Genomic DNA, 14,297 nt, shown 5'->3' on the forward strand with positions numbered 1-14,297 from the left:
CTTAAATTGCACTTTTTACATTGTTTTTGACATTCAGGCCCATGGAAAAGCTGATTTCCCTGATATGATTTGTTGATACAGTAACATATATTTTGTAGGATTTTTGGTTATGGAAACTATTATACCTGTGAGGGTGGAGCTGCCAGAAGCTCCTAATCTAGATTGATTGATTTCTAATCTTCTACATGAATAGAACAACAGGTTACATCAGTAGTATTTTTGCATGAACTGCACTGCCAAACAGAGGAGCAGCGACAGCGAAGCAAGACTTCTGGTGTCGCAACCGCTAATGCAGGGGGCAGCCGGGATAACACCGAGGTTAGGAATCAGCCCTGAGTTGCGTGATATGTTTTTCTGGAATTGTACATGAAGAACACTGTTAGGCAGTTACATAAACAGGAAATTGATTTATGGAGTGAAGGTGTGGACACTTACAAATGAATCGGCAATTATGACAAGCTGATCGATTCTCTTCAGTGTTTGCTGGTATTGATCGATAGACGTGTCATTCCAAGGCTTCATAGACATCATACTGAGCCAATTACTGCAATTATCAAATAAAACCCACGCTCATTATTAGGACTAAATGCATTCATGGATGACATTTAGATAATGCTAGTGTTTAAAGGCGGATTACGTTAGAACTGGCGTTCCCATCTCAGATCTCAAAGTAGTTGTATTGGGGAAGCTCATACAGCCGCTCAGATTCATAGCTGGATAGTAGAAGAGGAAGGCCAAACACATCTCATCTGAAGTCGAGAGCCCCCCCTGTGGGCAGACATAAAAATGACATTGTAATGTAGGGAAGCTGTGAAATATATAGCGTTTTCACAAGATCAATCAGCCATATTGGGGCACCAAACATAAATACCACTGATCCAAATTTTTAATATTTTGCTGTTTATTGTTGCTGAAAATGGTCAATTATTCTCATGTTTTAAGTTGTACTAATCGGACTAGTCAGACCTTGACTGCCAAAAGTTATAACAAATCAAGGAGAAGTGTATAAAAACTGTCCACGGAACAAAAGGTGTTTGTAGATGGCCTGAACCAGGATTTCCAGGGCAAGAATCTTGACAACATTTGAGTTTGTGCTTTTCATTTCCAGTCAGGTAGGTAAAATATTACTACTGACTAATATCTTAATTAATACTGCTTGTATGTTTCTTTACCACCTATTAACTTTAGTTTGTCAAAATAATTGTATCCTTGACCTTGTCTATATAATTTAGCAGCTTCCACACATTTTTTTTTCATGGTTTAGACAGCATAACAATGTTAGTAGAACAACGTATTCAGTAGTACATTAACCATGCAATCAATGCTGTTGTTTACATCCGAGTATCATCAATAGCTGCACATCCGGGTAACTGACCAAATCGTGATGTAAGTGCAAACCCTCTATTAAGTTGCATAAAAAAAAACAGTAATTATATTTGTATAAAGTACTAACCCATGTGAGTGAGCTGCGGTTTTCAGTGTTATAAGTGCACTCCACCAGCAATTTGTCACCCTGAAAGAGCAAAAAGACTGTTTTATTTAACTGAATACTATTTAAATTTATGCACTGATGAACTAAATCTCCTTAAGACAAGACCAGGTTTTTGGCTCGTTTAACATACAAATGTGATGTATGGTATTTTGCAGTGCATATATTTCTGACTCTGGACCACAAAACCAGGTAGCCTGGTAAGTAGCATGGGTATATTTGTAGCAAAAGCCAAAAATACATTGTATGGGTCAAAATGATTTTTCTTTTATGCCAAAAATAATTAGGATATTAAGTAAAGATCATGTTCCATAAAGATATTATGTAAATTTCCTACCATAAATTTGTCAAAACTTAATTTTTAAATAGTAATATGCATTGCTAAGAACTTCATGTGGACAACTTAAATTTTTTTTTGCACCCTTAGATTCCAGATTTTCAAATAGTTGTATCTCAACCAAATATATTCATATCCTAACAAACCATACATCAATGGAAAGCTTGTTTATTCAGCTTATGTATGAATCTTAATTTTCAAAACATGATCCTTATGACTGGTCTTGTGATCCAGGGTCACATTTGATACAGTATATATGATTGAAATCACTTTAAACTGAACAGTATTGTATGTTGTTCAACTATTTCATACTCACCAACTTCACTGTCTTAGTTTTTCCCAAATTCGTAACATCCTGGTATTCAAAATCATAGTTTTCATCCACAGCTAAGAAATCAATCTGTTTTCCCCCTCTGAAATAGACAACACAACCTAATAACTCTTTTTTTTTATTTTTATCCAATTAAATTTTTGCACTGCAAGTGAAATACAAATCTGGTGACTTTCTCTGCATGATCTGACTGAACTATTGAATGCAGCTTTTGGAATAGTTCACACAAAAATAATAATTTCCTAAAAGTTTGCTCACTCGCAGGCCATACATGATGTAGATGAGTTTGTTTCATCATCTAAACAGATTTGGAGATATTTAGCATTACATCATTTGCTCACCAATGGATCCCATGCAGTGAATGGGTGCCGTCAGAATGAGTGTCCAAACAGCTGATAAAATCATAATCTCATTGTCCTCTCACATCAAAATCCACTGACATATTTGTTTAGAACTGTTTTCGCTTGTAAACAGTGTTTGATTTGTACGGATTTGCTCCTTGTGGAAACAATATTATGCATAAAGGATTTGTACTTTAGCCAGAAGCATCAGAAATACGCAGCTTTTCACTTCACAGGACATTATTAAATGGACAAGTGGTGTGGATTACTTCTGGATTATTGTGATGTTTTTATCAGCTGTTTGGACTCAGCAAGGTTATTTTCGTAAACGAAAATTAAAACTAAGACAAAAACGATTGATCAGAAAACATTTTCGTAAACTGAAATAACATAAAAACGTCAAAATAAATGAAAAACTAAAACGAAACGAAACTAACAACTTTTATTGGAAAACGAACTGAAATAAAATAATAATTATCAAGAATAAATAATCATTTTCGTAATCATTACATTCTCACCCCATGGCGGAAAAATAATAAAGACTGCGACCTGAACAGCAACTGCATTAAATCTAGGCTACTGCATCAGTTTTAGCCAATATTATTATTATTATTTTTTTTATTTTTTTTTTGTAACACAAGCATTAATCGTTAAAAGATTGAGATTCAAACACCCACGCGATCTCATTAGTGACAATGATTTCTCATGTCTATTAAACCTTTGAGAGCAGTCATCATGTTTAGGTAAGAAACAGCTTCACAAACAGTCTTTTCAAATACCCAGTCATTCATGTTACCACAGCAATACTGGGATTAAATGTCATTGTTTGGATATAAATAACATTGATGTCTGTGGTAGAGATCAAAAGAGCACGTCATCTTTTGAAATGAATTGGCGCTTCAAATAACGTTTGTGTCGATTGCATTGTTTCACCACTAGGTGGAAACAAGTAACTGTTAAAAAATGTATTTGTCATTGAATAGAGAGATTCATTAAAAAATGCTGACTCATCCAGTAATGTATGAGTCATTTATTCATTCAAACCACTTTTTCATGAATTTAATGTTAAAAATTGGTGTATGAATTTAACACTTTTAAATAGTCTGCAGCAATAGATATTTTGTCTCACATTATTTTGCTTAGTTTAGAATTGCTGGGAAAAAGTTATCTCTATTTGATCTCTAAAAAACTAAAACTGAAACTAAACTAAATAGAAAAAACTAAATAGAAATGTGTTCACAAAATAAAAACGAAACTAAAATTAACAAAATTGTTAATGAAACTAATAAAAACAAACAAAATTTTATTGCAAATTTGAAAACTATATTAAAATTAAAACGAATTTAAATAAGCAAAACTATAATAACCTTTGGACGGCACCCATTCACTGCAGGGGATCCACTGGTGAGCAGGTGCACTTAATGAGGATGAGGAAGTGTTCATTTTGTTTTTGGAAATCCTCCAATTTGATTGTCTTACCCTAAATTCATAATAGATGCCTCATGAGCTTGGCACGAGCTTTGAGGCTTTTGTTGTCGTTGTGGTGCAGGGTAACGGTTTGTTCTGCTCTGTGCTGTTCTTTTTGTCTAATAGCAGTGAAAGTTGTGTGCTGTAGTTCATGTCATATGATAGCAGTGTGAGGAACAGACTTGCTAATCTTCTCCGCCATAGCACGCAACAGACATATTTTTTATTTTTGGGTGAACTCTTTCTTTAGGTCAGTCATCGGTCAAAAATGTTTACCTGAAGTGTCCGACTCGCACCTTCCGCCCAGCCAAGTGTGTGTGCAGCATCACAGAGAACACCTGAAGATCTTGTGGTGCCTCCAGAACCTGTAGAGCACAAACACAACAGATCATCCAGTCATCTGCTGAATCTGATTGTGAGAGTGTAAGTAGCTAAACATACTGTACATACAAACCTGTGAAATGTAAGCAGTGTCGCACAGGCCATACGTGAGGAATGATTTGGCTTTGGGTGGGATGGCGTATCCGGAAGCCACTACAAGCCCTGTCCCCAAAACAGCTGCATCGTGCTGACGGAGTTCAGATGTGTAATAAAATCGCAGACCTGAGTTATCAACTCGACCTGTGTAAAGAAAATAATTCTAAGTATCTTAAATGTTTTAAAATTTCCCAAGTATCTTAAATGCGATATTTTACATTGTAAACCACTGCTGACTGACCTGTAGTTTTATTAACATTATTGTAATGCACTTCAAGCCTGTAGAGAAAATCACCAGCATTTCCTCCGATTGGAAGTCCTGCCACCTCAGGGAATTCAAAAGCCTGAGAGCAAAGGACATGAAACAGAAATACTCATAGAACCCACAACTCTTCAGTCATTGCAATCAAGATTTAAATTAATCATTTTAAATGTATGCATATAATAAAAAAATGAAATGTATGATTTCTGATGCAGAACAGAGACTAACCCCTCCACCAACTCCCCACACTGCAATGGTCTCCATACACTGGTTGGTTTTGAGCGATGTGTAACATTCGGCCTCAAACGGCTCCGTCACAGTCGGAGGGCAGCGGTACAGCAGCAGATGATGAACGATGTCAAAGTTTGTGATCACCGGCTCAATCTGGACATAATGAATGTAAGTCAGATGATTGACATATCATTGGATAAATCAAGATAGAATATGTGTGTGAAGTTCATAAACTCACTCACGCGATAAATGTGCTGTTTGCGATCAAACTTCTGGGCTTCCATGATCTTGCAGTGATAGTGGGTTTGACTGGTTGGTATAGTGAACTGAAATAATTGTAAATATAACATGTAAAGTGAAAGTACACATATGTGACCCTGGACCACAAAACCAATCTTAAGTAGCACGGGCAGTGTTGTGCCTGAACGAGTTCATTGAACGATCGTTCATGAACTCGTTCATATTCTGGGTGAACGTGAACTGAACGTGCAGTATATCTGCCTGATGAACGTGAACGTGAACGCGCTCATTCTGGCGTTTATGAACGTCGTTCTCTCGTAGTTCAATTTTGTTCTAGAGAGTGCCAGATTTCTATGGAGCCAGGCAAAATCCCGGCTATAACCACTGACTGCACAATATCTAGGCTACAACCGCTACAACACAATCTACAACGGGCCTTATTATATAGGGGAAAAGATCAGATCTGGCAACACCAGCCGCCACAGAGTCGCACCGCGCATGCGTCATCAAATTGCGAAAAATGAATAGAGGCAAAATCCGATGAAGGCAGCGGCACTACTTCTGTCTCAATGATGAATGAAACTTCATATGTCCACTTAAAATAATTTTTTGAAAAGGTCAGTGATGATCCAGGTGGGAAAAATCTTACCTTTTTGTGTAAACTGTGCCCGTCGGGTCTCAAGAAGCAACTAAAAGAACTATGAACTAGTTCATTTTGGAACCTGCGAACTTAGTTCAAAAAATTTGAATTATGAACTATGAACTGAACTAGTTCATTTTAAAATGTGTGAACTGAACTTTGAACTAGTTCATGTAGAAAATGAACTTTCCCAACACTGAGCACGGGTATATTTCTAGAAAAAGCCAAAAATACATTGCATGGGTCAAAATTATTGATTTTTCTTTTATACCAAAAATCATTAGTTATTAAGTAAAGATCACGTTCCATGAAGATTTTTTGTAAAATTCCTACTATAAATATATCAAAATGTAATTTTTGATTAGTAATATGCATTGTTAAGAACCTAATTTGAAGAACTTTAAAGGTGATTTTCTCAGCATTTTGATTTTTTTGCACCCTCAGATCCCAGGTTTTCAAATAGTTGTATCTCGGCCAAATATTGTCCTATCCTAACAAACCATACATCAATAGAAAGCTTATTTGTTGAGCTTTCATATGATGTATACATCTCAGTTTTGTAAAATTTAACCTTATGACTGGTTTTGTGGTCCAGGGTCACATATCATTAATATAAGCATTATTGTAGCTTAAACTGTAGAGCAGACAATAGCAATGTCAACTTCCCTGAGGAGAACAAAAAGAAAACACAATTTGTTTAGTAAAAACAATTATTTGTTACCCTGCTGCCTTATAATTATAAGTTCAGTCAACTTGAAAATTTTAAGTTGTACTAAGTGATATTTGTGTTGACTAAACAAAAAAAAGTTTGTTAAACTTAAAAGCTGTGCTTGTTACCCAGCTGCCTTAAAATTTTAAGTTGAATCAACTCAAATATCTAAGTTGTCACTTAGTACAACTTAACATTTCAAGTTGACTAAACTTAAAATTATTACAAATTATTTTAACTTGACTCAACAAATAGTTTTTTACAGTGTGGGTTCCCAGGTATACTATAAAATGTCATGCTAAATCTCACCCAAAAATGAAAATTTACTCACCCTCAGACCATACAGTAGATGAGTTTAATTCTTTATTACACAGGCATTACACATAGCTTTACTGGTAGATCGTCTGCAGTGAATGGCTGCCATCAAAATGAGAGTCCAAACAGCTGAATAAAACATTACAGTAATCCACACAACTCCAGTCCATCAGTTAATGTCTTCTGAAGTGAAAATCGGAGTGTTTGTAAGAAAACAAATTCATCCGTGTTTTTATCAGTTGTTTGGACTCTCATTCTGACGGCACCCATTCACTGCAGAGGATCCATTGGTGAGCAACTGATGCCATGCTAAATTTCTCCAAATCTGTTCTGATGAAACAGACCGCATCTACATCTTGAGGGTGAGGGTAAGAATATTTTTAGCAGGTAAACTCTAGTCTATGCTATAATATATAATTTTTGTTTCTCACTTTTTGTGTATGCTAACCAGATACAACATAACAGTTTCTCTTAAATTTTGTATTCCCACTGAAAACAACCATTTTGCTAAACAAATTCACATCCAGTGGGAATGTATTTGTGTTTAATGCATAAACTACAACATGCTTCATATGTTGGCAACTCGATTTGCATCTCCAAAATTGATGTTAACAGCCTCGTAAGCAAATATTAAATTTAACATGTAAGATTGCTTGTCATTTTGTTAACACCAAGTTAGAATGAAGTCTAAATTTTTCCTCTTTTTAAAAAGGTTCTGATAATTTACTCATCCCCATGTCGTTCAAGATGTTCATATCTTTCTTTCTTCAGTTGCAAAGAAATTATTTTTTAAGGAAAACATTGCAGGATTGTTCTCCATATAGTGGACGTCAATGGGAGCCAATGAGTTGAAGATCCAAATTGCAGTTTCAAAGGACTCTACACGATCCCAGGCGAGGAATAAGGGTCATATCTTGCGAAACGCTCTGTCATTTTCTAAAAAGAAATTAAAATTGACATACTTTTTAACCACAAATGCTCGTCTTGCACTAGCTCTGCGATGCACATGCATGTCTTCACACATTATATAATTAGGTTGGAAAAGCATGCACAATTAGTTCTTTATGTGTGTACAGTTAAAAAGGTAGGGTAGGGCGAAATATTCCATCTCATTTTCTCCTCCAACATCGTTGTTTTACCTTTTTTCGTAAAGGACGTTTGACTTTTCGTTCACGTTCACTTTGTAAATAGTGGACCGGTATTTCTGCCTACTTCATGCATCACCTTTCCAATGTGATTATATGCATGAGGTCAGGCTAGTGCAAGACGAGCATTTTTGGTTAAAAAAATATACATTTTTATTCGAAACAGTTTTTTATTTGATTAGTAAATTTTTTTTAGAAAATGACTGATTGTTTCTCTAGACAAGGCCCTTATTTCTTTGCTGGAATTGTGTAGAGCCCTTTGAAGCTGCATTAAAACTGCAATTTGGACCTTGAACCCCGTTGGCCACCATTGAAGTCCACTATATGGAGAAAAATCCTGGAATGTTTTCCTCAAAAACTTAATTTTCTTTGCAACTAAATAAAGACAGACAAATTATCAGGATTTTTTTATTCTGGAAGTGAAGCTGAAATAATGAATCGGCAGTTCTCTGTTTAATCAAATAAATAAGGCAAAACAAAAATTGAAAATTTTTCTTACATTGACCATAGTCATGTCGAAATACTTGCTGTTTGGAGGGTTGACCCGAGGCATGTACTTCAACAGGTTCACCTCCTTCGTGCCCCTTCGGGTACTGTGGTATATGATGTCATCAGTCTGTCCGTACGCATAGATCAGCTTCATGGGGAGATTCTGGTCATGCAATAAAATCAAATCCAATCATTTCAAGGCATTCAACAACACCTGATCCATAGATCCCAGCAAGAAGATCTGAACTAAAAGTGAGCAAGTTAGTTCTGATCTAGACTTTCAGGGTTTCTGAGTTCAGTCCATCTGTTTAATGAGAGATTTCAAGAACAATTGAGTGTGCCAGCATGAAAGCTACCTGAAAGAGGACACCCAGGGTGCTCGCAATGGCTTACAAAGCTGGTTTTACCAATGCCATAGTTCCTCCTCTTAACATTGTTTTCTGGATCAAACTATTCGGTGCTACACAATAAAAGGGGAGAGTAAAACTGATGGTGTTGTAACTAGTTTTCTTTGTAGCTGCATCACAAATTCTAGATTGCACGCATACCTCGGGTGTTATTTTGTGGAAAACAGAGATATCAAATTCAATAAGTAGGTGTTCTGTTTATCATTAGACCAGTTCCAAGAACAAACAGTACATTTAGACGACCTGTTCACTGTAGGTGTCATTTAGGAAGTGTTCCTGCACTTATTTGTTGTTGGTCAAAAATACAGTAAAACAGTAATGTTCTGAAATATAATGACATTTTTAAATAACTGTTTTCTATTTAAATATATTTTAAATTGTAATTGACAAAGCTGAATTTTCAGTATGGTTACTCCAGTCTTCAGTGTCGCATGATCCTTCAGAAATCATTATAATATGATGATTTACTTATTATTCCTTATTTACTTATTATTAATCAGTTCTTAGTTCTTAGTAGGGCTGCACGATTAATCGCAGCCCTAGTTCTTAGTACCAAATTCTACCCCAGAAATTACTGACCCAAACTTTTTAACATTAGTGTGCGAATGTTGTCCCAGGACTTACAGTGATGGTTAAGTCATTTTCATCACAAGCCTCGATGGAGCGCTGAAACTTCATGACTGTTTTCCCATTAGACTCGGTCAGAGATAGAAGTTTGTAGTTTTGTCGCTGGTCAACCACAGGCATTGAATTCCCCACAGCATGATGATCCTGAAAAACATTAATGATAAATCCGGTGTATTTTCACTCATAACAACATATACTTGTGTAATATGCACTACATCATTTGTTTACATATAACTAGATAACGAACTGGAAATATCCGGTTAAAGAGGCTAAAGAATTCACACTTATATAAGGGTTGTTTTACAGTATTTCGTGCAAGATATTAATCATTTTAATATCTAGTTTAATGCAAAATTGCTTGAACCACCTACTCAGACTGAATTAAAATATCAAACTTATAAATTATCTCACAATGAAACCCAATTAAAAGCGCTACTAAATTAAATACATACAATAAAATATCAAAAGAATAAAATATTATCCACTCTAAGTGACTTTGACAGTTATCAGTCTCAGTCTTTACCGTAAAGTAACTTCCTTTAGGTCCAACTCCTCCAATGACAATATCGGCTCCAGTCATTCCTCCTTTGGGGCTGAAGCCAAAACCGACCCAGCCGCTGGTGTTGACCGTGAGCTCGAACATGATGGTCCCCTGGATCTCATCAAATCCCCATTTCAGCCGCACATTGAGCTCAGGGTCCAGGTGTTCAGAGAAAGGCAGAAGAGGGTCTTCCTGGGCCCAGGACCACTGGACTAAAAACAAGAGCAGGACAACAGATATGACCATTTTTCCTTTTCAAAATCTTACAAATAGTGTCTTTAGAAGATGTTTGAGAAGGCAGTGACATGAAACTGCTCGCTAGTCGCTTTAACAGCTCTTTTTGTCAGCTGTCTGTAACCCCTCCTCACCTGAGTCTCAGTTCTCCTCCTCTCACTCCGGTCTGGTGAATCAGGTTCCACATCACATGATGTTACAGTATTATTTTAAAACACAACATAATTATTATTAGAAAGGAATGTTGAGATGAACTCAACAAAAAGGCACAAGTGTTAAATCTAAATGTTTACAGTGGCGCTAAAGTCTCTCTTTAAGGATTTTAAGAAAGTGTATGATTGTCAAAAAATAAGTTTCTGTTAAGTTTTGATGGACCAGCAACATTTATGTAAAGTTGTTGCTTGCAAATAATAATTTAAACAACAGTTTCTGGAATATTATTCACCAACTACAGTTTCAACAATGTGAAATAGAGACGAATGTTTAAGTGAACGGATTTAAAAGATTCGAATCACCGCTACCGCTGTGAGTCAAACTCGAGAACCGAATCAATCAGATTTGTGAACGAATCATTCAGACCACTTTTGTGAACTGGCGGTGTTGCAGTATTATTTTAAAACAAAACATAAGTATTATTAGAAAGGAATGTTGAGATGAACTCAATAAAAAGGCACAAAACGTGTTACATCTTAATATTTACAGTCTCTCTTTAAGGATTTTAAGTCTATGATTGTCAAAAAATATATCTTTGTTAAGTTTTGATGGACCAACAACATTTATGTAAAGTATGCAAATAATAATTTAAACAACAGTGTGTAGAATATTTTTCGCTAACTGCTGTTTCAACAATGTAAGAGACGAATGTTTTAGTGAACGGAATTAAAAGATTCGAATCACCGCTACCGCTGCGAGTCAAACTCGAGAACCGAATCAATCAGACCACTTTTGTGAACTGGCGCTTTTACAGTATTATTTTTAAAACACAACATAAGTATTATTAGAAAGAAATGTTAAGATGAACTCACCAAAAAGGCACAACAAGTGCTAAATCTAAATGTTTACAGTGGAGCTAAAGTCCCAGATAGCAAACTGACATAGAATCAACCTAGAATCGACGTTTTATTTTCGGCGTAATAACGTTCTGATGTACCGACCAAATAATGAACACTGATTCAACAGCGAAATTTGATTGACGACCGACACTGACCTTTACAACCAAAAATCGACGTTGAATCAACGTCAGCTTGCTATCTGGGGTCTCTCTTTAAGGATTTTAAGAAAGTGTATTGACAAAAAAATAAGTTTCGGTTAAGTTTTTCTGTTAACCACATGTATGTGAAGTATGCAAATAATAATTTAAACAACAGTGTCTAGAATATTTTTCGCTAACTACTGTTTAAGCAATGTAGAGACAAATGTTGTTGTGAACGGATTTAAAAGATTCGAATCACCGCTACTGCTGCGATCAAACTCGAGAACCGAATCGATCAGATTTGTGAACGAATCATTCAGACCACTTTTGTGAACTGGCCATTTTACAGTACTATTTTAAAACAACATTAGTAGCCTATTATTAGAAAGGAATGTTGAGATGAACTAAACAAAAAGGCACAAGTAGTGTTAAATCTTAATGTTGGAAGTTAAATTTTAAGTGTATGATTGTCAAATAAGTTTGTTAAATTTTGATTTGTGTCTAGAATATTTTTCGCTAACTAATGTTTCAACAATGTGAAATAGAGACAAATGTTTTAGTGAACGGATTTAAAAGATTCAAATTCGATTCCTTTTGGGGTCACCGCTGAAAATCGGACTCCAAAGCACTGTTATTACTTTTACAAATCGCAAATAACTACCTCTCTCGCAAAATGTGTCTGTTCCTCACACAAAGTAATCGCATGACTAGGACTGAAGGCTTGAAACAAAACGTACGATTCATATGGACTTTATTGATCATTTTAAAAGTGTTCTTCATTGTGAAGCTTGACAGAACCAGCCCATCCAGGTTATTCCAGCACTGAAAAAAATGAATTATAGATTTGAAATTATAAATGATGGATGGATTTTGGGTAACGCTTTAGATTACAGCCCGCAAAGAACTACGTAAGTAAACTGAATTTACGGTGTAAGTTTCTGTAATTATAGTGTACCTATATATAACGAACATATAGGTATAAGGGAAGAATATGTTAAATTTGGGTAATTAAGGGGTAACAAACCAGATATGCAACATGCAAAGAACTACATAAGTATACTGAAATTACGGTGTACGTTTCTGTAATTATAATGTACCTACAGTATTAAAGCACGTACGTGTAGGGAGAACATATGTTACATTTTGATAATTGGGCATAACAACCAGATACGCGACCTGCAAAAAACTGTAAGCAAACCTAAGTTACGGTGTTAACAGGTATTTCTATTACTGTGCCAGGCATAAATCATACGTTTGGTGTATTTACACGTAAGCTTTTTTAAATTACTGGTAAAATACACTCTTGTTCAGTGGCGGCCGGCCCATAGGGGGCGCTGGGGCACCGCCCTCCCTGATAAAAGGGGCTAAAAATGTAAAATGTATTTTTACAAATTAAGTTTTTTAATTCGGTTTTACCCACCAGTATGTGCCTACATGCGATATGAAAACATATACAACATTTCCCACCTAGTGACATTCATTCACCAGTGAATTTCCACAGACAGACTTGTATCGTTTCTGTCATGGGGCGCTGAGAAAAAGCGCCCCTGCAGTTCAGCCAAATAGCCAGTCATGTACTGTTGCTAGGGTAATTAATAAATATGCGGCCAATCAGTCTCTCAGAATTTTATGGTCTTGGGGCGCTGAAAATTCTGCCCCAAGCAGCAGAAAATATCACTAGATTTAAGTTTGTTTTTTTTTTTCTTTTGAGGCGCGGTCAATCAGAGTAATGATGGCGAACTTAACGAGCGAAGAGCAAATTCCACCAAATTCGGTGAGATCACAAGCCGTTCAAATGAAGCAAAAAATAAAACAATCTTACGAATCATGGAGCTTGGATAAATTCATGTAAAGTCATGCCTTTTATCGTTTTCCCTGTTTGTTATTTCAAAGTCCTGTCACCAAAGCGTTGTGGACAACTACACAGAGAGTAACTGAAACAATGCACTTTAACTCGATCGTCGGGGTACAAGCACAATGATTTGTGTAGATGATGCAATTACACAATAGACGTCTTTTTTCAAGTAAATTGTGAGTGTTTATGTTAGTATTATTATAAGCACAATATTATTTATATATATTCATACACACACACACACACACACACACACACACACACACATATATAGATAGATAGATAGATAGTGTTCCTTCTTTAATTGGACATACATTCAGTTATGTCTACCAACTTGACAAATATATTGTCAATACCATTATAATTAGGTCAAAACAATTAATGGTCTACAAGTATTTAGTATTTACAGTTTTTGCATAACAGTTAATTTATATGCAATGTTTTACTACAAATCAATTTATTTTCACTGTCTTTAAACTGAGAATTATCCTGTGGCTCCCTCGTGTGGATAATATTAGTATTATGGCCTTCATCTCTGAATCACATTAATATAAATGGCTAATATTTTTTTGGATGATTACAAATGTTTAATGATTACTTTACTGATAATAAAGCCTGTATTAACAATGTGATTTATTTTGTGTGTGCCCCCCTAAAAATTTTTAGCACCAGTCGCCACTGCTCTTGTTCCATGTAATTACAGGGTAAGTGCGCCATCTGCGGGCTGTAAATTAAAGTGGCGATTGTTCCGCTCTTGTTCAAAGAAGTTACAGGGTAAGTAGACATCTGCGGGCTGTAAATTAAAGTGGCGATTGTTACCCCCTTGTTCAACGAAGTTACAGAGTAGGTACATATACGCACAATCTGAAAATATATCTAAAATATATCTGAACATATTTTTTAAAGTTGCTAATCTCACTCCTACCACTAAACCTAACGTTAACTATGACTGTACAGTAATAAAAATA

At 35.7% G+C, this 14,297-nt stretch overlaps 1 protein-coding gene across 1 annotated transcript; it reads right to left on the minus strand.

The window, feature by feature from the left end:
- Nucleotides 1–95: 95 nt before the first annotated feature.
- On the minus strand, nucleotides 96–12,254 carry LOC141348541 (DBH-like monooxygenase protein 2 homolog). The gene is made up of 14 exons (XM_073852822.1): nucleotides 12,212–12,254; nucleotides 10,031–10,299; nucleotides 9,505–9,651; nucleotides 8,484–8,636; nucleotides 5,178–5,261; nucleotides 4,933–5,088; nucleotides 4,684–4,786; nucleotides 4,420–4,586; nucleotides 4,242–4,330; nucleotides 2,143–2,239; nucleotides 1,454–1,513; nucleotides 638–768; nucleotides 436–544; nucleotides 96–354 (listed from the first exon to the last, which is right to left on the minus strand). Exons 1-14 carry the CDS (start codon nucleotides 12,252–12,254, stop codon nucleotides 208–210), a joined length of 1,755 nt encoding a protein of 584 aa, XP_073708923.1. The 3' UTR covers nucleotides 96–207.
- Between the last annotated feature and the right edge of the window lie 2,043 nt (nucleotides 12,255–14,297).

Source organism: Garra rufa, chromosome 13 (genome assembly GCF_049309525.1).
Source record: "Garra rufa chromosome 13, GarRuf1.0, whole genome shotgun sequence".
NCBI classification, from domain to species: Eukaryota; Metazoa; Chordata; class Actinopteri; order Cypriniformes; family Cyprinidae; genus Garra; species Garra rufa.

What these genes read in the sequence shown, in the direction of transcription:
- LOC141348541 (XM_073852822.1), bottom strand. Translation starts at nt 12,254, where the DNA reads ATGAAGAACACTTTTAAAATGATCAATAAAGTCCATATGAATC. An exon ending in GCAAACAGCACATTTATCGC is followed by an intron (nt 5,089 to 5,177) that starts GTGAGTGAGTTT and finishes CATTATGTCCAG; the next exon opens with ATTGAGCCGGTGATCACAAA. An exon ending in TGTGGGGAGTTGGTGGAGGG is followed by an intron (nt 4,787 to 4,932) that starts GTTAGTCTCTGT and finishes CTTTGCTCTCAG; the next exon opens with GCTTTTGAATTCCCTGAGGT.